The following is a 21,017-nucleotide window of genomic DNA, read 5'->3' as shown; positions in this document are numbered from 1 at the left end:
GGTGGGCATGCAGGTACAGCAGGCAGTGAAAAAGGAAAATGGTATGTTGGCATTCATAGCAAAAGGATTTGAGTACAGGAGCAGGGAGGTTCTACTGCAGTTGTACAAGGCCTTGGTGAGACCGCACCTAGAATATTGTGCGCAGTTTTGGTCCCCTAATCTGAGGAAAGACATTCTTGCCATAGAGGGAGTACAGAGAAGGTTCACCAAATTGATTCCTGGGATGGCAGGACTTTCATATGAAGAAAGATTGGATCGACTAGGCTTATACTCACTGGAATTTAGAAGATTGAGGGGGGATCTTATTGAAACGTATAAAATTCTAAAGGGATTGGACGGGCTAGATGCAGGAAGATTGTTGCCGATGTTGGGGAAGTCCAGAACAAGGGGTCACAGTTTAAAGATAAAGGGGAAGCCTTTTAGGACCGAGATGAGGAAAAACTTCTTCACACAGAGAGTGGTGAATCTGTGGAATTCTCTGCCACAGGAAACAGTTGAGGCCGGTTCATTGGCTATATTTAAGAGGAAGTTAGATATGGTCCTTGTGGCTAAAGGGATTGGGGGTATGGACAGAAAGCCAGTTCTGAGTTGGGTGATCAGCCATGATCATACTGAATGGCGGTGCAGGCTCGAAGGGCCAAATGGCCTACTCCTGCACCTATTTTCTATGTTTCTATGTTTTACCATCAGATGTCTGAAGGGACAAAGGACACTTCCTCAATATTTTCCCTCTCTTTTTGCACTGCTTATCTAATTTTACATACTTTTTGTAACTTATAGTTTTTATTACTATGTATTGCAATTTATTGCTGTGCCAAAGCAACAGATTTCACACCAAATGTCCATGACATTACTTCTGATTCTAACTCTGATTCTGCTATGTAGATTTTAGTTAGGTGTTGGGTAAGGTTCCTCATAGCAGAGGCTCATTTGGAAAGTCCAGAGGCACGAGACCCAGGGAAACTTGGCTCTGTGGATTGGGGAATGGCTGCCCATTGAAGGCCGGGAGTAGTTGTAGGTTGAGATTATTCTACCTGGAGGTCAGTGACCAGTGGTGTTCCTTGTGTTTTTTCTGATTTTTATAAATGACTTGGAGAAGGAAATGAAAGAGTGGGTTAGTAAGCTTGCAGATGACATGGAGGTTGGTGGAGTTGTGGACAGTGTGGAGGGTTGTAGGTTGCAGTGGGACATTGGAAGGATGAAGAATTGGGCCGAGAAGTGGCAGATGCTGTTCAACCCGGAGAAGTGTAGGTGCTTCAATTTAGAAGTTCAAGTTTGAAGGCAGAATACGGGTTAATGCATGATTTTTAACTGTGTGGAGGAATGGGGGAATTTTGGAGTTCACATCTATAGATTCCTCAAAGTCACAGCACAAGCTGATAGGGTTTTTAAGAAGATGTATGGTGTGCTGGCTTTCATTAGATGAGGGATTGAGTTCAAGAGCACTGAGGTAATGTTGCAGCTCTCCAAAGCCCTGATTGGATCACACTGGAATATTGTGGTCAGTTCTGGTTGCCTCATTATAGGAAGAATGTGGAAGCTTTAGAGAGGGTGCAGAGGAGATCTACCAGGATGCTGCTTGCACGAGAGAACATATCTAATGATGATAGGTTGACTAAGCTAGGGCTTTTCTCGTTGAAGTGAAGGAGGACGAGAAATGACTTAATTGATGTGTGCAAGTTGATAAGAGTCATAGATGGAGTAGATAGCTGGAGAGTTGGACAATAAACTGGACTGGTCAAAGAACATTGAGGCTTTCTACAAGAAGAGTCAGAGCCATCTCTACTTCCTGAGGACAATGAGGTCCTTTAACATCTGCTGCACGACGCTGAGGATGTTCTACGAGTCTGTGGTGGCCAGTGCTATCATGTTTGCTGTTGTGTGCTGGGGCAGCAGGCTGAGGGTAGCAGACACCAACAGAATCAACAAACTCATTCGTAAGGCCAGTGATGTTGTGGAGGTGGAACTGGACTCTCTGACGGTGGGTTCTGAAAAGAGGATGCTGTCCAAGTTGCATGCCATCTTGGACAATGTCTCCCATCCACTCCATAATGTACTGGTTAGGCACAGGAGTACATTCAGCCAGAGACTCATTCCACCGAGATGTAACACTGAGCGTCATAGGAAGTCATTCCTGCCCGTGGACATCAAACTTTACAACTCCTCCCTCGGAGTGTCAGACACCCTGAGCCAATAGGCTGGTCCTGGACTTATTTCCACTTGGCACGATTAACTTATTATTATTTAATTATTTATGGTTTTATATTGCTATATTTCTTCACTATTCTTGGTTGGTGCAGCTGTAATGAAACCCAGTTTCCCTCGGGATCAATAAAGTATGTCTGTCTGTCTGTCTGTCTGTCTTGTCTTCATTAGGAGATTAGTTGTTTGTCAGTCTTTGTTTGTGTGTACTGTTTTTTATTGACTCTACTGTATTTTTTTACTGTAAACTTAAGAACATAAGAAATAGGAGCAGGAGTAGGCCATCTGGCCCATCGAGCTTGCCCCGCCATTCAATAAGATCATGGCTGATCTGGCCATAGACTCATCTCCACCTACCTGCCTTCTCCCCATAACCCTCAATTTCCCTACTATGCAAAAATCTATCCAACCTTATCTTAAATATATTTACTGAGACAGCCTCCACTGCTTCATTGGGCAGAGAATTCCACAGTTTCACCACCCTCTGGGAAAAGCAGTTCCTCCTCATCACTGTCCTAAATCTACTCCCCTGAATTTTGAGGCTATGTCCCCTGGTTCTAGTCTCACCTACCAGTGGAAACTGTCTGTCTGTTTTTCCTTCGGTGGAAATGTCTAGTACCAGGGGGCGTAATTTTAAGGTCATTGGAGGAAAGCAGAGATAATATGTCAAAGGTAGGTTTTTTTTTTACACAGAGAGTGGTGAGTGTGGGGAACACGCTACCAGGGATGGTGCTAGCAGCAGATACATTAGGGATAATTAAGGAAATCTTAGATAGGCTCATGCATGATAGGAAAATGGAGGTCTGTGTAGACAGGGAAGGTTAGATTGACCTAGAGTAGGTTAAAAGGTTGGAGCAACATTGTGGGCCGAAGGGTCTGTACTGTGCTGTAATGTTCTTTGTTCTATACACGCCTTCAGAGAAAAGCAGGTAATCTCTTCAGATTTCACTGTGGGTGAGAGTTGGCCCAGCTTTGGTTGATGTGCTCATCTGTTTGTACAAGCTATGTTTATGACAACGTATCCAGCTTCATGACTCCACGGACTCATCCCATTCTGGAACTGCATTCCGAGCCAGTGACGCCAACTCCGCAATGTTGGCACTTCATCAACTGTGCACAGTTAGTACCCAGCTCCAACCTGTTTGTGGACATTGGCAAACTACAGCAGGCGGGATTTAATCTGCCCGCTTCTGGTGTCACCCTCCGCTCTCTGAATTGCCACACCTAGGCTTATATTTGGAGAGCTTTAAAATGCTTGTTTACATTGTAAATACATGCTCCTGTTCATCTACGTATGCACATTTTATTCCATATCTGTCCTGAAACCGCCAACTTTGCTTTTTATACAATTCTTTATAACTGTTGACTGTTGATTTTTGTTGAATGTCAAGCCCTGACCAGCACACCTCAGCAAATTTCTAAAACGTGTAAATGTTTAAGGTGAATAAAGTTGATCGTTGGCCCTTGCTCCGTAACAAGCAATGTTGCGCTGTCAGAAATCGAGCCAGCTCAGAGATGAATGGTTTTGTGCACAGTTCTGAATGTCGTAGCACCTGCTGAGACTGCCAGTCTGCTCCGGTTCAGCACAGCCGAGCTTTCACTAAGATTACCGCTCCTGAGGGTGAGCTGTTTTTAGGGCCAAAACTGCTTCTTTGTCAGAATCAGAATCAGGTTCATGTCATGAAACTTGCTGCTTTGTGGCAGCGGTACGTTGCAATGCATAATAACAAAACACACTTTTTCGTGGTTTTCATGGTTCATTGTCCATTCAGAGATCGGATGGTGGAGGAGAAGAAGCTGTTCCTGAATGAGTGTGTGTATTCAGGCTCCTGTATCTCCTTCCTTGACAGTAGCAATGGGAAGAGGGCATCTCCTGGGCGATGGGGGTCCTTCATGATGGACGCCGCCTTTCTGAGACATCACCTTTTGAAGACGTTCTCGATACTGCGGAGGCGAGTGGCCAAGATGCAACTTTCTTCAGCTTTTTCCAGTCCCCTGCATTTGCCCCCTCCATACCAGACGGTGATGTAACCGGTTCGAATTCTCTGCTCGGTACATCTGTAGAAATTTGCCAGAGTCCTTGGTGTCTCCTTGAACTCCTGATAACATATAGCCACTCTTGTGCTTTCTTTGTAATTGTATCAATGTGTCAGGCTCAGGTTAGATCTTCAGAAATGTTGACACCCCCAGGAACTTGAAACTGCTCTCCCTTTCCCCTGCTGACCCCCCGATGAGGCCTGGTGTGTGTTCCCTCGACTTCCCCTTCCTGAAGCTCTCAATCAGTCCCTTGGTCTTATTGATGTAGAGTTCAACACCACTCAACCAGCTGATCTATCTCAATCCTGTATTCACTCCTGTACCCAGTCCTCACTGAGATCTGTGATAACACCTATGCAATCCCCTACCAACACAATTTACGTGGACTGGGCTACTGTGGTCTCTGGAGATCCTTGCCTCGGGACCATACTAGACTGCTGCTCTAGACTCCTGCACACATCTCACAGTTTGGTGCTCAAGGTTGTACTGGAGAGGGTCACACGAACTCTGTCCTTATAGAGAGAAGGTCGAGTACTTTCCATCTGCCCTTGTGAAAAAACATTCATTATCCACATTCATAGACTGTTCTGCAGGTTTTCCCAAAGCCCAGACATTCATTGAGTGTACTTATCTTACAGAGCCTTTCCTGACAACCTCTCACCAGGATTTCCTGACTGTAACCCTCGTAAGTCTCCCTGGTTCCAGTGCACAGAGAAGATTCCTCATGCGGGCCATACTCCTCTCAGAATTCCTCCCACTCTCCACACACCCAGTGCCTTCCTCTCCCTTCATAGTACCATACATGCATTTGGTATCAGCTGTCCCAGGTAGCTGGGCGATCACTGCTTGTACAGGCTGACCCTGCTTTACAAAAGAGCCATTTTGCTACAAAACTGTCCATGCTGTCATTCTCTGCAACATGAACCTTCTTTTTCCATTAAATCTCAAGTTATACAATCCTGCAGGATGTCTTTCACTCGCGTTAATTCAGATTCAGGTTCATATATTTATCATCGGTACTGTACATTCAGTCAACTGCACCATTTGTGTAAACAATCAACACAATCCAAGGTTATGCTGGGGGCAGCCTGAGAATGGCGCTACACATTCTGGCACCAACATAGCATGTCCACAATGTTCAGCAATCAACAGAGAACACAACTAAATAGAACATACCAAGTGACAAAGCAACAACAGCAACCCTTTCCTTCCATCCATCCATGCGCATACACTACTCTAACTCCTTCAGCCTCCAGCACACTGGTAGCTTGGTCCTTTGCCTTCTCCAGTAGAGTCACAGAGATTTGAAGACTCATCATGCAGTTTCATTGGCTCTTCTCTCAACCCTGGAGCATCTGGGCCGTGAAGATTCTCAGGAGCATCAAGGTGCTCTTCAATGACTACAGCTTCAATATTATCATCACCTCAAGACTTCAATGCTTCAATGCACCTCAATGCTTCAAGATCTGGGCTTTGATAGCAACCGGTGCAATTGGATCCTCGATTTCCTCACTTGCAGAACCCAGTCTGTATGGGATGGCAACAACAACATCTTCACTGTCACCATCAGCACAGGTGCACCAAAAGGTCGCGTGTTCAGTCCCCGGCCCTACTCGCTTTTACTAATAACTGCGAGGCTAAGAACAGCTCCAGTGCCATATTAGGTTTGCTGATGACACCACTGTTGTTGGCCACATCAAGGGTGGTAGTGAATCGGCATTTAAGAGGGAAATTGACAATCTGTCCAAGTGGTGCCACAGAAACAACCTTTCATTCTATATCAGCAAAACCAAAAGCTGATTGTTGACTACATGAAGAAGAAACCAGAGGTCCATGAGCCAGTCCTTATGAGGGGAATGGAGGTGGAGAGGGTCAGTAACTTTAAATTCCTGGACGTTATCATAACAGCACATAAGTACATTATAAAGAAGGCATGACCACCTCTCTACTTTCTTAGAAGTTTGTGCAGATTCAGCATGTCATCTAAAACCTTGTCAAACTTTAATAAGAAATAGGAGCAGGGGTAGGCCATCCGGCCCATCGACCCTGCCCCGCCACTCAATAAGATCATGGCTGATCTGTCTGTCAACTCAGCTCCATCTACCAGTCTTTTCCCCATAATCCTTAATTCCCTTACTATGTAAAACCTATCTAACTGTATCTTAAATATATTTAGTGAAGAAGCCTCAACTGCTTCCCTGGGCAGAGAATTCCACAGATTTACCACTCTCTGGGAAAAACAGTTTCTCCTTATCTCCATCCTAAATCTTCTGCCCTGAAGCTTGAGGCAATGCCCCCTAGTTCTAGTCTCATTTACCAATGGAAACAACTTTCCTACTTCTATCTTATCTATCCCTTTCAAAATTTTGTATGTTTCTATAAGATCCCCTCTCATTCTTCTGAATTCCAGAGTGTATAGTCCCAGTCGACTCAATCTCTCTTCATGGGTTAACTCCTTCATCCCTGGAATCAACATGGTGAACGTCCTCTGCACTGCCTCCAAAGCCAGTATATCCTTCCTCAAGTATGGAGACAGAACTGCACACAGTACTCCAGGTGCGGCCTCACCAGTACCCTGTACAGTTGCATCATAACCTCCCTGCTCCTGAATTCAATCCCTCTAGCAATGAAGGCCAACATTCCTTTTGTCTTCTTAATAACCTGTTGTACCTGCAAGTCAACTTTTTGTGATTCATGAAGAAGCACTCCTAAGTCCCTTTGTACAACAGCATGCTGCAATCTTTCACTATTTAAATAATAGTCTGCTCTTTTATTATTCTTTCCAAAGTGAATGATCTTATATTTACCATCGTTGTATTCCATCTGCCAGACCTTGGCCCACTCACTTAACCTATCTATATCCCTCTGCAGACTCTCCACATCCTCTGTACAATTTGCTTTTCCACTCAGTTAATACACAGTGGAGAGTGTCCTGATAGAACCATAGAACCATAGAAGATTACAGCACAGAAACAGGCCCTTTGGCCCTTCTTGGCTGTGCCAAACCATTTTTCTGCCTAGTGTCACTGGGCCTGGGCCATATCCCTCCAAACCCCCCTTATCCATATACCTGTCCAAGTTTTTCTTAAATGTCAAAAGTGAGCCCACATTCACCATTTCATCTGGCAGCTCATTCCACACTCCCACCACTCTCTGCATGAATAACAGCCTAATATGGAAATACCAATGGCCAAGAACACAAGAGCCTACAAAAATTGGTGGATACAGCTTATTCCATCAGAGGAAAAGCCCTCCCCACAACTGAGCACATCTACATGCTGTGCTGCCACAAGAAAGCAGCATCCATCAACAAGGACCTCCACTCTTGAAGAGAGAGTCATGCTCTCTTCTTGTTCCTGCCATCAGGAAGGAGGTACAGGTTCGAGAATTCCAGGTCCCCACCACCAGATTCAAGAACAGTTATACCCTGTGACCATCAAGTTCCTGAACCAGCATAAATAACCTCAACTCAGAACTGATCCCACAGCCTTTCAAAGACTTCTCAACTCATGTTCTCAGAATTTACTTATTTATCTATTGATTTATTGATCAATTGAATTGCACGGTGTGTCTTCTTTTGCACATTCGTTCATTGTTCTACTGCAAATGCCTGCAAGAAATTGTATCTTATATAGTTATGGTGTCATATACGTTCTTTGATAATAAATTTACTTGGAACTTAGAACTTTGAAGATATATTCCTAACCCTGTTGATTGGGTTGTCATTCCCAGCTGAGACCTTCCTTTGCCACTCCTTCTCCAGTCCAAGGCCATGTGAACAGTACTGCACTGCAACTGAACCCCACCCACCCAGGACGCACTCTCCTCTCGCTGCTACCTTCAGGAAGAAGGCACAGAAGCCTCAGGACTCACACCACCAGGTTCAGAAGCAGATATTACCCCTCAAGCATCAGGCTCCTGAACCAGCACGGATAACTTCATTCTACTTCACTTTTCCAATCTTTGAAATGTTCCCATAACCTATGGACTCACTTTCAAGGACTCTTCATCTCATGTTCTTGATATTTGTTGTTTATTTATTTATTATGATTACTTCTTTCTTTTTGTATTTGCACAGTTTGTTGTCTTTTGCACACTAGCTGAATACCCAAGTTGGTGTGGTCTTTCACTGATTCTATCAAGGTTATTATTCTTTTATGGATTTGTTCAGTAGGAAGTGAATCTCAGGGTCGTATAAATTGACATATATGTTCTTAGAGAATAAATTTACTTTTGAACTTTAGAACTTTTTTGAGATGTCTATTCACACGTCTTCAAACTGGCAAAGGAGGGCCTCAGCTGTGACTGCGAACACAATTAACGTGGGGACACAGTGATGTAATGTCCAAGTGTTATTGCTCCACAGTTTTGAGAATCTAAAAGTCAAAACTGTCGATTTGTTTTTCCGTCCACTTTGCATTTATTACTCCCCCGTGTAAATTCCGTACGAGCAAATTTTGTTGCATATCTCAAACTTTTGGCTAGCATTTCTTGAAGGCAGGTTTCTGTAAAGTCAAAACTGTCGATTTGTTTTTCCGTCCACTTTGCATTTATTACTCCCTCGTGTAAATTACGTATGAGCAAGTTTTGTTGCATATCTCAAACTTTTGGCTAGCATTTCTTGAAGGCAGGTTTCTGTAATACAATCAGCCCGTAACCCAGTGGTCACTTGGACAGCAGAGCACTGCTGAGAACTGACTGCAGTCACTGCACGTTCGCGGCTACGTATTGAGAATGACAGACACCAGCAGTGCATCGATTGGAGAGGGCAAGCTGAGCCCGACAACGTCTGTTTCAGGGTGGAGTTATGCAAGGACCACTCAACAACACAGCTGTGTTAACCTGTGATACTGAAACACCAGACTGATGGAGACGGATTACGAGCGGATTCTCTTTGATGACACTGTCCATGGAATTGGTTCAGAACCCTCCCGAGAATGAAATTGGCATTGTTACCCCATGGGATGCTAATTTTCACTTGAAAAGGTGCATTGTGACTGCACCTAGTAGAATAGTGAAATTTGACTATTGCCACTAGCATACCTAACAGCAAGAACCCAAACAATTTTCTGCATGTAAATTCCTTGATGTAAGGATGAACTCATACCTCTGCCATGGGTTTCTCATATACATCCTCCCCTGGACTTTTCTCCTGGAAGTGACAGGCATCTCGATACAATGTCTGCAAAATCTTCTCAGGAACAGCCAGACCGTAATAAGCCTCAAGAGTCTCGGGATTTATCTTGTCCGACTTCAGCAGGTGAATTACATCCTCTCGAGCCTGTGAAGATTGATTAAAGCGTGTTTACATTTAACTCCAGACCTAGCTCATAATTGAAAAGGTAATGAAGGCAAGTGAACTCAATGTAATATTTTATAGGATAATAAATCTCAGCATTTTAATTTACAGTGAATTACCTTCCACCCCATATAATGTCAAATAGCAGACTTTCACTCTACATGATTGGTTTATTCCTGGGCTGTGTATGTCCCATACTGTGCTAAAGTCTTAGGCACATATAAAAAAATCTGTAAAGCGAAGTTACTTCATAAAGTTTGTGAATATCAATAAATTACTGTAAAGAGCAGTAAACAATAAAAAAACTAAATCTAATCAATATTTGATGTGACTACCCTTTGCCTTTAAAACTGCAAAAATTCTCTTAGGTACACTGTTGTGCTAGTGGGTTGTTCCAAGCACCTTGGAGAACTTGCCACAGTTCTTCAGCAGACTTTGGCTGTCTCACTTGCTTCTGTCTCTGCAGGTAATCCCAGACAGGCTGGATGATGTTGAGATCAGGGCTCCGTAGAGACCATACCATCTGAAACTATATAAAAGATCTAGCGTGCCTAGCACTTACCCACAGTACTGTATGTATGTATGCATTTATGTATGTGTGTGTGTGTATATGTATGTACTGTTTGTATTTAAGCTCAAGTTTATTGTCATCTGACTGTACATATATACAACCAAATGTTCCTCCGGACAACGATGCAGCAACAAAACATAAAGCAAAATATTACCATAAATAAGGTAATAAAATATAATTCAAGAAGGCGCGCAGTGCACAGCACAGGTAAACAGTAAATGGCAAACTCCTAGTGAAGGGGTCTCGGTGGTGGCAGGGTACCTATTAGTCTCGCAGCCTGAGGGAAGAAGCTGTTACCCAGTCTGGCAGTCCTCGTCCTGATGCATCTGTACCTCCTTCCTGATGGTAGTGGGTGAAAGAAGTTGTGCAATGGGTGGTAGGGATCCTCAACAATGCTTTGGGGCTTTTGTATACAACACTCTTGGTAAATGTCGATAACAGGTTTTTACTGTCGTCTGGCGGGTTTTTATTTTTTCATCCATTCATTCATTCAGAGATACAGAACAGTAAAAAACCCTTCCAGCCCAATGAGCCCATGCAGCACAATTACACCCATGTTACAGTTTGCACCTGGGCCTAAAGTCTTTATTATTAAAAAAATAATTCAGACAAGATCTCACATGGGAGTCTGGTCCGAAAAGCAATGGTCGTGATTGGTTTTGTGATTGGAAGCCTGTGTCCGGTATTTTGCCACAGGAATTGGTGCTGGGGCCCTTCCTTCCTGTTATACGCACTAACACATTGGATTTGAATGCAGGAGGTGCGAACAGCAAGTTTGCAGATGATATAAATACTGGTGGTGGGGAGGGCAGTGAGAGGCTACTGGACCATGTCTATCAGTTGGTAAAATAGGCTGGGGAAAGACGGATGGAATTTGATCCCAGTAAGCGTAGGACGATGTACTATGGAAAACTAATTAGGTGGAGCATACACAACGACTGGCAGGGCCATAAGGAGTATTGAGGACTTTGGTGCAGAACTCACGTAGGCAGCACAGTAGAGTAGTGGCACCATTCACCGATCAGGGTTCGATTCCCACCACTATCCGTAAGGAGCTTGTGACTGTGTGGGTTTCCTCCAGGTGCTCCGGTTTCTCCCCACATCCCAAAGACACGCAGTTGAGATTAGCACGTTGCGGGCGTGCCAGGTTGCAGCCAGATGCGCAGTGACATCTGCGGGCTGCCCTAGTACGACCCTGGGACTGCGCTGGCCGATGATGCGTTTCAACGTTTTGACGTGAATGTGGCAAATAAAGCTTTAAAAAGGATGCCGGAAAAGGACAGCGTCGGTAATTAGGTGGTTAGGAAGCCAATGGGTACCTGGCCTTCTGCCTGGACGCAGAATTTAAGAGCAAGGAAACCTTGGTGCAACTTTATAGAATGTTTGTATTTGGATTACTGCAAGTTGAACAGTACACCACAACAAGAGAAGTAAATTCACCAGCACTTTGACTGTTACAGGGTGTTTCAGTTGTGAGGAGAGATTGTATAGGCTATCTCTGTTTTCCTCAGAGGGTAGAATATATAAAATTACAAACGACATGGAGGAGGTGGACAGCAGGAAACCTCCCCCCCCCCCCCACCCCACGCGGCAGAGCTATCAAAAGCCCGTGGACATAGGTTAAGGGGAAGAGGTAGAAGGCTTACAAGGGTTCTGATGTTCTCATACAGAGGTGTGGAACACGCTGCCTGGGGGAATAACCATATAACAATCACAATCACAGCACGGAAACAGGCCATCTCGGCCCTCCTAGTCCGTGCCGAACTCTTAATCTCACCTGGTCCCACCTACCCGCACTCAGCCCATAACCCTCCACTCCTTTCCTGTCCATATACCTATCCAATTTTACCTTAAATGACACAACTGAACTGGCCTCTATTACTTCTACAGGAAGCTCATTCCACACAGCTATCACTCTCTGAGTAAAGAAATACCCCCTCGTGTTTCCCTTAAGCTTTTGCCCCCTAACTCTCAAATCATGTCCTCTTGTTTGAATCTCCCCTACTCTCAATGGAAACAGCCTATTCACGTCAACTCTATCTATCCCTCTCAAAATTTTAAATACCTCGATCAAATCCCCCCTCAACCTTCTACGCTCCAATGAATAGAGACCTAACTTGTTCAACCTTTCTCTGTAACTTAAGTGCTGAAACCCAGGTAACATCCTAGTAAATTGGTTCTGCACTCTCTCTAATTTATTGATATCTTTCCTATAATTCGGTGACCAGAACTGTACACAATATTCCAAATTTGGCCTTACCAATGCCTTGTACAATTTTAACATTACATCCCAACTTCTGTACTCAATGCTCTGATTTATAAAGGCCAGCGTTCCAAAAGCCTTCTTCACCACCCTATCTACATGAGACTCCACCTTCAGGGAACTATGCACTGTTATTCCTAATAGTGGACTCTTACCACCTATAAGAAATTCCTAGTCAGACAGGTCAGGCAGCATCTATGGAGAGAGAAGCAGTGTAATGCCTCAGACGTGGACCTTCCTTTGGCAGCAGACAAGCAAATCCCAGTGATGCTGGCAGAGGGAGATGGTGGCGGCCTGAGACCAGTGGTTAGTCAGAGCTGTTCTGTCCAAAAGCAGGTGTAAGTAGAGGGAGACGGTTAAGAACTATGAAAAGAAAGAGACAAGGCTGGGATGGTAAGTTGCAGGATGCAGCAGCTTCAGGTGCTCTGAGATAAAGGAGAGTGCTGATCAGATCAGGCAGCTGTGAAGAGAGGCAAATTTCCATTCCAGATGGATAACCAGAGGTCATGAGAGGTCATTTCCAACGTGAACTGGAAGCGTTGGTTTTCGGAAATTTTGGGATTAATACTGAGTCCAGAGAGCTGCAGCATCACCGGACCTGTTATCTAAAAGTGAGCTGTCCATTAGTTACAGTCATAGCTTCATACAGCAGGGAAACTTGCCCTTCAGCCCATCTAGTCCATGCTGACCAAGATGCCCATCTACACTGGTCCATTTGCCTGCATTTTGTCCACCTCTATAAAACAACCTTTCTGTTCTCTACTCCAAGAAATAACATTCTAGTCTTCCCACCCCCTCCCTACAACTCTGTCCCTCGAGTCCTGGCACCATTCCTGTAAATTTTTTCTCCACCCCTTTCAGATTATGTGACAGATGGGTACAGGTCTGAATGCCTGCATCATAGGTTCTAATATTCACCCTGCTTCATGAAATGTAGGCCAAATTCCTTCTGACAGAGGGGTTCTATTGATTCATGGAATGAGGAAGGTAAGGGACAGGAAAGTCCAGAGAGTGGGAGGAGAACTGTGAGGTCAGGCAAGATGTCCTTGTACATAATCTACAGAAAGCTAAGGTGAAGATGTAGGAGGGACAATGGTAGATCCGTTAATTACAAGAGGATTTGAGGGCAAGCAGTCCTACCCCCCTCCAAGAGGCTCGCAACCTTGCCATGGTCTGGAGGCTCGCGTGACGCGATGACTGGGCAGCTTGTGTTGGCTGGAGTTACGCTTTGGCTCTCGATAGGGTCACCCGTGCCAAGCAGGTCAAAGGGTAGAGATCAAATTGAGAGTGGTCCACCGGTCCTCCAGGTCTGCGGGTCCAGCTCAGGGCTAACGACCCTGACTGGTCAAATGAAATTGTTACATAACAGCAATGAAGAATCTTTCTACGTCCAAGTCCAATGGTTTTCCTGAGTCTTGCATGACTGACAGTACCGAAGACTGAGAGGAGGATACTGATATGATGAATGAAGCCCTGAGGGCTGCCAGAAATGGAGAACATTCATTGCTGCCCGGAATGCCAGTGGCCTACTGGATTTCTGCATCTCTGGAAGATTGTGAACACAATGTGTACATTTATGTTAGGAAGAATGTTCTTGCTTCAGGGAATTTCACTACACTGGTTCCTGTGGTGTGCTGTGAGTATGCACGAACGACAAGTGATTGAAATTTGAATTCTCAGACAGCCCCGCAGGCAGGATGTTTCCCTGGGCTGAGGAGGCTGGAACCAGAGACCTCTGCCTCTGAGAATGAGGACCAGGGGCCCGCTTAAGGCTGAGGTGGGGAGCGATCCCTTCCTCTCAAAGTTAACCTTCAGAATTTCCTACCCCAGAGGCCCAGTCACTGAGTTCATTTAAAACAGAGATGGATCGATTTCTGAGCATTCATGGGATCACATGACACGGGGACCCGTCCTGGAAAATATCACGGAGGCGAAAGGTCAGCACTTTCTGGATGCATGGCAGAGCTTAGCTCAAGGGGGTGGGTGGTGGGGGAGCTCAGATAGTCTTACACCGGCTCCAAATTCTCACGTTCTCATTTTGCTTTTACCTACAATGCCAACTGCTGGTTCGGCATTGATATCCAGGGGAGAAAAAATAGTCCACAGCTGAAGCTGGTCTGTCTCTGCCATCAACACATGAATGGGGTTGCCCCAGTGGCCACACGACACTCTGGGGAGGGACATTCCCCTGGGTGTATTAGTGGCCCAAATCATCAACTGCTTATTCCTGTTTATTTATTTAACGTGGAAAACATTCTAACTGGTTGCATCACCGTCTGGTATGGGGGGGGGGGGCGCAATGCACAGAACTGGAAAGAGCTGCAGAGGGTCGTAAACGCTGTCAGTTCCATCGTGGGCACTAGGTTCCCCATCACGGAGGACCCTCCCCCCCCCACCCAGAGCATGCCCCTTTCTCATCACTACCATCAGGGAGGAGCCTGAAAACCCACACTCAACACTTTAGGAACAGTTTCTTCCTCTCTGCCATCGGATTTCTGATCAGACAATAAACCAGACCATGAACACAATTTCACTATATATGCTATCCCGTGCACACACACACACGCACACACACGCACACACACGCACACACACACACACACACACACACACACACACACACACACACACACACACACACACACACACACACACACACACACACACACACACACACACACACACTGTAATGCCCTGGGAAAGGTTTCACTGCTGCTAATGTAATGGTCATTCTATAGCAGCAGGTTTTGGGTTATGACTAGAGATACCGGGGGCTTTGGAATGTGCGCCATCCAATGAGGGGAGTGTTGTTTCTTTCTTGTGCGTCTGAGAGGAGCATTCACGGTCTTCTGCCGGCAAGAGATGGAGAGAGAAGACACGAGAGGTGCAAGCTGGTAGACCGCAGGACGGAGTGGACTTGAAGTGAGGGTCTGGGAGTCAACGACACTTTGATAAAATCGATGGGGAACTAATGGATGGAAAATGTAAGCTCTGATGTGCACAGTAGACTGTTTCATTAAAATGGGCCCCTTTTCTTTTTGTTTTCTTTACTAACCCTCTAGACAAACTAAGAATTATAAAGCTCAATTGCTTAATTGCATATAGTGTACTGTCCGATATTTTGTGGCACTGATTTGTAACGGCAAACACAACATGCAGCATCCGTACAAATGAGATTTCACAAGTTAGGCTGTCTTCCCCTAGACTAACACTGCCAGCTGAACCTGAGGATCACAAGTATATATATATATGTATGTATATTTACTGTACGTGTGTTTCGGGTTGGTGTTAGTTGGGCCATTGGTTAATCAGGACAGAACTGCTTATTTGAGGCAACTCTTAGAGATCATAAGCTAACTGAAAAAATAGCAGGGATGCCCTTCATTAATTTGCAACACAATGCTGCTTAATTAGGATGGGAAACTTCTGCCGAACAGTTTCTAATTATCGCCAGTTGCATGCACTTGCATGGCCGTTAGACACGACACCGTGCTTACAGTGAACAGTTTTTAAATAGTGTCCGTTGTATGTGCTTGTGTTCAAAAGAACAATGATTTTTGTCGTTAATAGTTGGCAAGTGATAAGCAATAAGACAATCCAGAACTGTTTTGCCCCCTGCAGTTTCTAGCTTTCAGGCTTGGAGATGCCAGAAATGGCCAGGAGTGAAAATGAAACAATTTCACTGCACCAACAAGTTAGAATCTATGAAGAATTTAAAGGTATCGGCGATCATCTTGAATGTTACAATGAAAACAAAGACCTGGTCTTCAGCATCATTATTTGAAACCAGTCCATTATCTGCACTAGATGTCTGATTGATTTTATTCATTTACTGCTAAAAGAACGTGAAGTGTTGTTAAGTATCGGGAACTAATACAAGGTTTTATAGCGCTGTAGTAGTATTGGTAGTAATCTAATTTGTTCTCTAGTTCACTTAAATATATAATTTATTACTCAGTTTGTCTTTTTTTTACTATTTCCAATAAACTTCAGCTAATTGGGGCAGCTACTAAATTGGGCCATAATGTACTGAGTCCCAACATGCCCCAATTAATGGCAATCACTGTATATAATATTTTATTCATTTATATACTATCTATGTATATTATTTTTCCTTATTCCAATTTGTTATACATTGCACTGTACTGCTGCCGCAAAACAACAAATCCCATGGCACAAGCAAGTGTCTCTGCCTGAAATGTCAACTCTTTACTCTTTTCCATGGATGCGTTTTGTGTGTGTTGCTCAGCAGTTCCCAGTATTTCGCGGAAGCTTCAGCCTGGTTTACACGTCAGACTTGAAACTACAGTCAGCACTTCAGAGGCACTGCTGCCGAGAGCCCTCCTAGACCCATGCTTTCTTAACCTTGTTCTGAGTTGGTTTCGTATCTACAGGTAGGTCCCAACAAATGAAAGAACACGACCTGTTCAAGTAATTGTTCATATTAGAGTCATTGAGCTATAGTGGACTACACCAGGCCCTTCAGCCCATCTGCTCCATGCTAGACTGCTATTCCACCTAATTTCATCCACCTGCACCTGGACTGGAGCCCTTCATACCCCTCCCATCCACAAACCTCTCTTAACCATTGAAATTGAACCCGCATCCATCACTTCCGCTGGTTTCACACTCTCCCCACTTTCCGAGTTAAGAAGCTCCCCCATCATGCCCCACTTAAACATTAATCCATGACCTGGACGACTAGTTTTAACCTCATTTAACCTCGGTGCAAAAAGCCTGCTTGCATTTATCCTATCTATACTCCTTATAATTTTGTATATGAAGTCAATTTTACAGAAATGCTTAAAATTATGATAGGCATAGATAAGGTGGTTGGGAACGATCTTTTCCCTGGGGTAGAGAAGTCCTAAAGCAAGGGGCATAGGTTTAAGCTGAGGGGGGGGGGGGAGTTTGAAAAGGGACCTGAAGGGTAACGTTTTTACATAGAGGATGGTGAGTACATGGACTGAGCAGCGCAAGAGTTGAGGCAGGTACAACAAACTTGTAAGCTCAATCAGCTCCATCACGGGCACTTGCCTCCGTAGTATCTGAACATCTTCAAAGAGCTGCCGCAAAGATAAGAAATTTCATGTGACATTAAACCCGATTAAAGGGAAGGTATCCTTTAAGAAGTACTTGGGTGGGTACATGGAGTGATGCAGCCTGAAGGGGTTTGGGCTGCAGGCAGGAAACTGGGACTAGTAGGCACTGTGTCGACATGGACTATGACTCTATAATTCTACGAAGGCTTTGCCTGAAATCTTGGCTATTTCACATAATTACTCTGCTTCAGTTAATACTCTTGCTATCTTCCTCCCCAAATTATGTGACAAAGCTAGAGTTCTGTACAACGTCCCTGTTTTAGGTAAAGAGCTAGACAAGAACAGCTGTAAATAATTGCATGGTTGAAAGAAAAAATTCTTATTGTAACTCAAATCAGATCTGACAAAGACATTTCACACACACATGGAATGTACGTGGTCACCCACTATGAAATCCTTGTGGCAACTAAAAGAAACATTGAAGTGAGGTCATTGGAAGAATGCAATGTCCTCGTATAGGCTCGAATGGCTGTCTATTGAAGAAAACCTGCATTAGTGTCACAGCATCCCTTGTCCACCACGTCTCTACCTCCCACCTTCTCTCTGCGTCCTCTACACACAATGGCCACTTTACTAGGTACTTCCCGTATCTAACAAAGTGGCCACGGAGTGTACGTTTGTGGTCTTCTGCTGCTGAAGCCCATCCACTTCACGGTTTGACATGTTGTGTGATCTGCACAGCGCTGTAGTAATGCGGGATTATTTGAGTTACTGTCACCTTCCAGTCAGCTTGAACCAGTCTGGCCGTTCTCCTCCGACAGGGCAGCTGCTCGCTGGATGTTTTTGTTTCCATTCTGCCTCTCGCACCATTCTCTATCAACTCCGGAGACAGCAGTGCGTGGAAACCTTCAGCCGATCAGCAGTTTCTGAGGGGACGCAAACCAAACCGTCCGGCACCAACACTCATTCCACAGTCAAAGTCACTTAGATCACATTTCTTCCCCAGTCGGGTGTTTGGTCTGAACAATAACCGAACTGCGACCTTGCCTGAAACTTTTTAAGCACTGAGTTGCTGCTACATGACTGGCCATTCAGATACTTGCATTGATGAGCAGCTGTACCTAATAAAGTGGCTACAGACTGTCTGTAAAGGTGAAGTGAAAGGCCGTGGTGATGTATAGAACAATAAATAAAGTGAGAATGGGAAGTATGTCGTTTGTCGGTTTATTTTCAGTAACCCATTCGGCTACCTAATCCAAACTGTACTTCACATTTGCACAATTAAGGAACAAGCTGACACAGAATTATTCTGCTAAGGACAGTATCGGTGGTACCTTTGACATCAAAGTAGACAGGCTGATGGATGTTTCTGTCCACTGAGATTGGATTGTCTTTTGGGGTACAAATTATTCATGGCAATGTTTTATGGATATTTAATATGTCAGGAGATATCCCTTTCACTTTTAGTTAAACAGAGTAATTAGTTTCCATTGAAACATAAATACTTGATTCACGTGCGTGGACTTGATTCAGAGAAAAACATTGCCATCTTTTCAGCTGGAAGTTGAAAACGGTAGCTTCCAAACCTTTCAATGGATTTTTTATTGGGCCTCTGCAGAGTCCCACCTTCTATCCAGAGACCACTACCCCTGAGGTCCTGTTTTTCAGCTTTGAGCCTCACTCCCTATATTCTCACTTCAGCACCTCACTCCTTTCCCTGCCTGTGTCATCGGTGCCAATGTTTACCAGCTCTTCAGTCCGCTTACTCTCCTCCTTCAGAATGCCATGGACCCAATTCGATTCATCCCTGACCCTGGCACCCGAGAGGCAATACATCATCTGGGTATCTTTCAAGTCTGTAGAATCTGTCTCCTGGTCTGACTATGGAATCCCCTATTACTACTGCACTCTTTTCCCTCTTCCCTGCTGAGCCACAGGGCCTGATTCTTGGCACTGCAGCTTTCCCCTGGTAGGTCCCCACCCAACAGTGTCCAAAGCAGTGTACATGTTACTGAGTAATATTGGTTGCCAATAATCCCGTATGACACAGAAGTTTGTGCCTCCTAAAGGAAACTTGTGATTTTCATATGAGGCAATATTTTTTCTGTTCGGCCAACGGAAAGGCTGATGGGGCGGTGTGGTCAGGACTGGGCAATCTCAGGACAGGGTCTACACCATAAAGGAGTGTCCAGCTTTGCATCACTTGCAATAATGACCAAGAACTTAGCAGATAACTCACATCTGAACTGTAACGAGAACTGGGATAATCTGCAGAAGGAAATGAAAAGGGCAGTGGAATGGGGAGACTGGTTCATCGTGGAGAGATCAGTGATGCATTACATGAGGATGAAAGAAGAGGGGCAACAAGCGATACTGTTCAAGCAGGGTGCATAGGCCATTGACAGTGGTAGGGCAGACTGAAGAAGTGTCTAGTAAGGTAATCACAGTTTAGAAATAAAGGCAACAGGGTGTAAAAGCAAGGAGAACACACTGAACCTTTATAAAATAGTGGTGTGGCCTTAGCTGGAGTATTGAACTCAATGCTGTCACTGTGTGGGAAGGGTCCTGAGACTTTAGAGCAGATTCAGGGGAGATTTGACAAAAAAGGCTCCTGAGAGAAGGGGGAGATGGAAGAAGAGAAGGCTGATGGAAGATCTAATAAAAGTAAAAAGAAACATGAGGGGTCTGGATAGAGGTCACCCCCCATTGATAGAGCGTGTCTATCACTGGAGGTCACAAAGCAGAGGAGAACTGAAACTGACAGGGAGGGGAACCTTTGTTTAACACAAAAAAAATTTCTACAGATGCCGGAAAGCCAAAGCCACATACGCAAAATGCTGGAGGAACTCAGAAGGCCGAGCAGCATCTGTGGAAAATAATAAATAGCTGATGTTTCAGACCAAGACCCTTCTTCAGGACTGGAGAGAAAGGAGGTAGACGCCAGAATAAAAAGATGAGGGGAGAGGACGAAGGATAGCTAGAAGATGGTAGGTGAACCTCCTCTGAACCCTCTCCAATGTCAGCACATCCTTTCTTAAATAAGGGGTCCAAAATAGCTCACAACACTCCAAGTGAAGACTCACCAATGCCTTAGCATTACATCCTTGATTTTATATTCTAGTCCTCTCAAAATTAATGCTAACATTGCATTTGACTTCCTTACCATCAACTCAACCTGCACGTTAACCTTTAGGGGATTCTGCACAAGAACTCCTAAGTCCCTTTGCACCCTGATTTTTAAAAATTTCTCCCCATTTAGAAAATACACTATGCCTTTATTTTTCTCTACTAAAGTTCATGACTCAATTCTTTGCCCATGCTCCCAATCTGTCTAAGTCCTTCTACAGACTCTCTGCTTCCTCAGCGTTAGCTGTCCCTCCAACTATATTTGTATCATCAGCAAACTCGGGCACAAAGCCATCAATTCCATCATCCAAATCATTGACATATAACGTGAAAAGAAGCGGTCACAATACCAGCCCCTGAAGAACACCACTAGTCACTGGCAGCCGAACAGAAAAGGTCCCTCTTTGCCCCCTGCCAGTCACCTAATCTGCTATCCATGCTAGTATCTTTCCTGTAATACCATGGGCTCTTTTCTCG

The 21,017-nt window shown here is 44.5% G+C and overlaps 1 protein-coding gene across 3 annotated transcripts in view; it reads right to left on the bottom strand.

Annotated features, from left to right (window-relative positions):
* The window catches only part of LOC132403223 (filamin-A-interacting protein 1-like), a 381,794-nt gene that overhangs the window by 129,073 nt on the left and 231,704 nt on the right, over nt 1-21,017 (bottom strand). For all 3 annotated transcript variants that reach the window (XM_059986627.1, XM_059986628.1, XM_059986629.1), the window contains one exon: nt 9,347-9,520. In XM_059986627.1, coding sequence (XP_059842610.1) covers nt 9,347-9,520 — 174 coding nt within the window. The remainder of the gene's footprint in view (nt 1-9,346; nt 9,521-21,017) is intronic.

This window comes from Hypanus sabinus, chromosome 12, assembly GCF_030144855.1.
Source record: "Hypanus sabinus isolate sHypSab1 chromosome 12, sHypSab1.hap1, whole genome shotgun sequence".
Taxonomy (NCBI): domain Eukaryota; kingdom Metazoa; phylum Chordata; class Chondrichthyes; order Myliobatiformes; family Dasyatidae; genus Hypanus; species Hypanus sabinus.
Note: the sequence above shows the minus strand (reverse complement) of the source record. Positions and strands in the feature narration are given on the sequence as shown.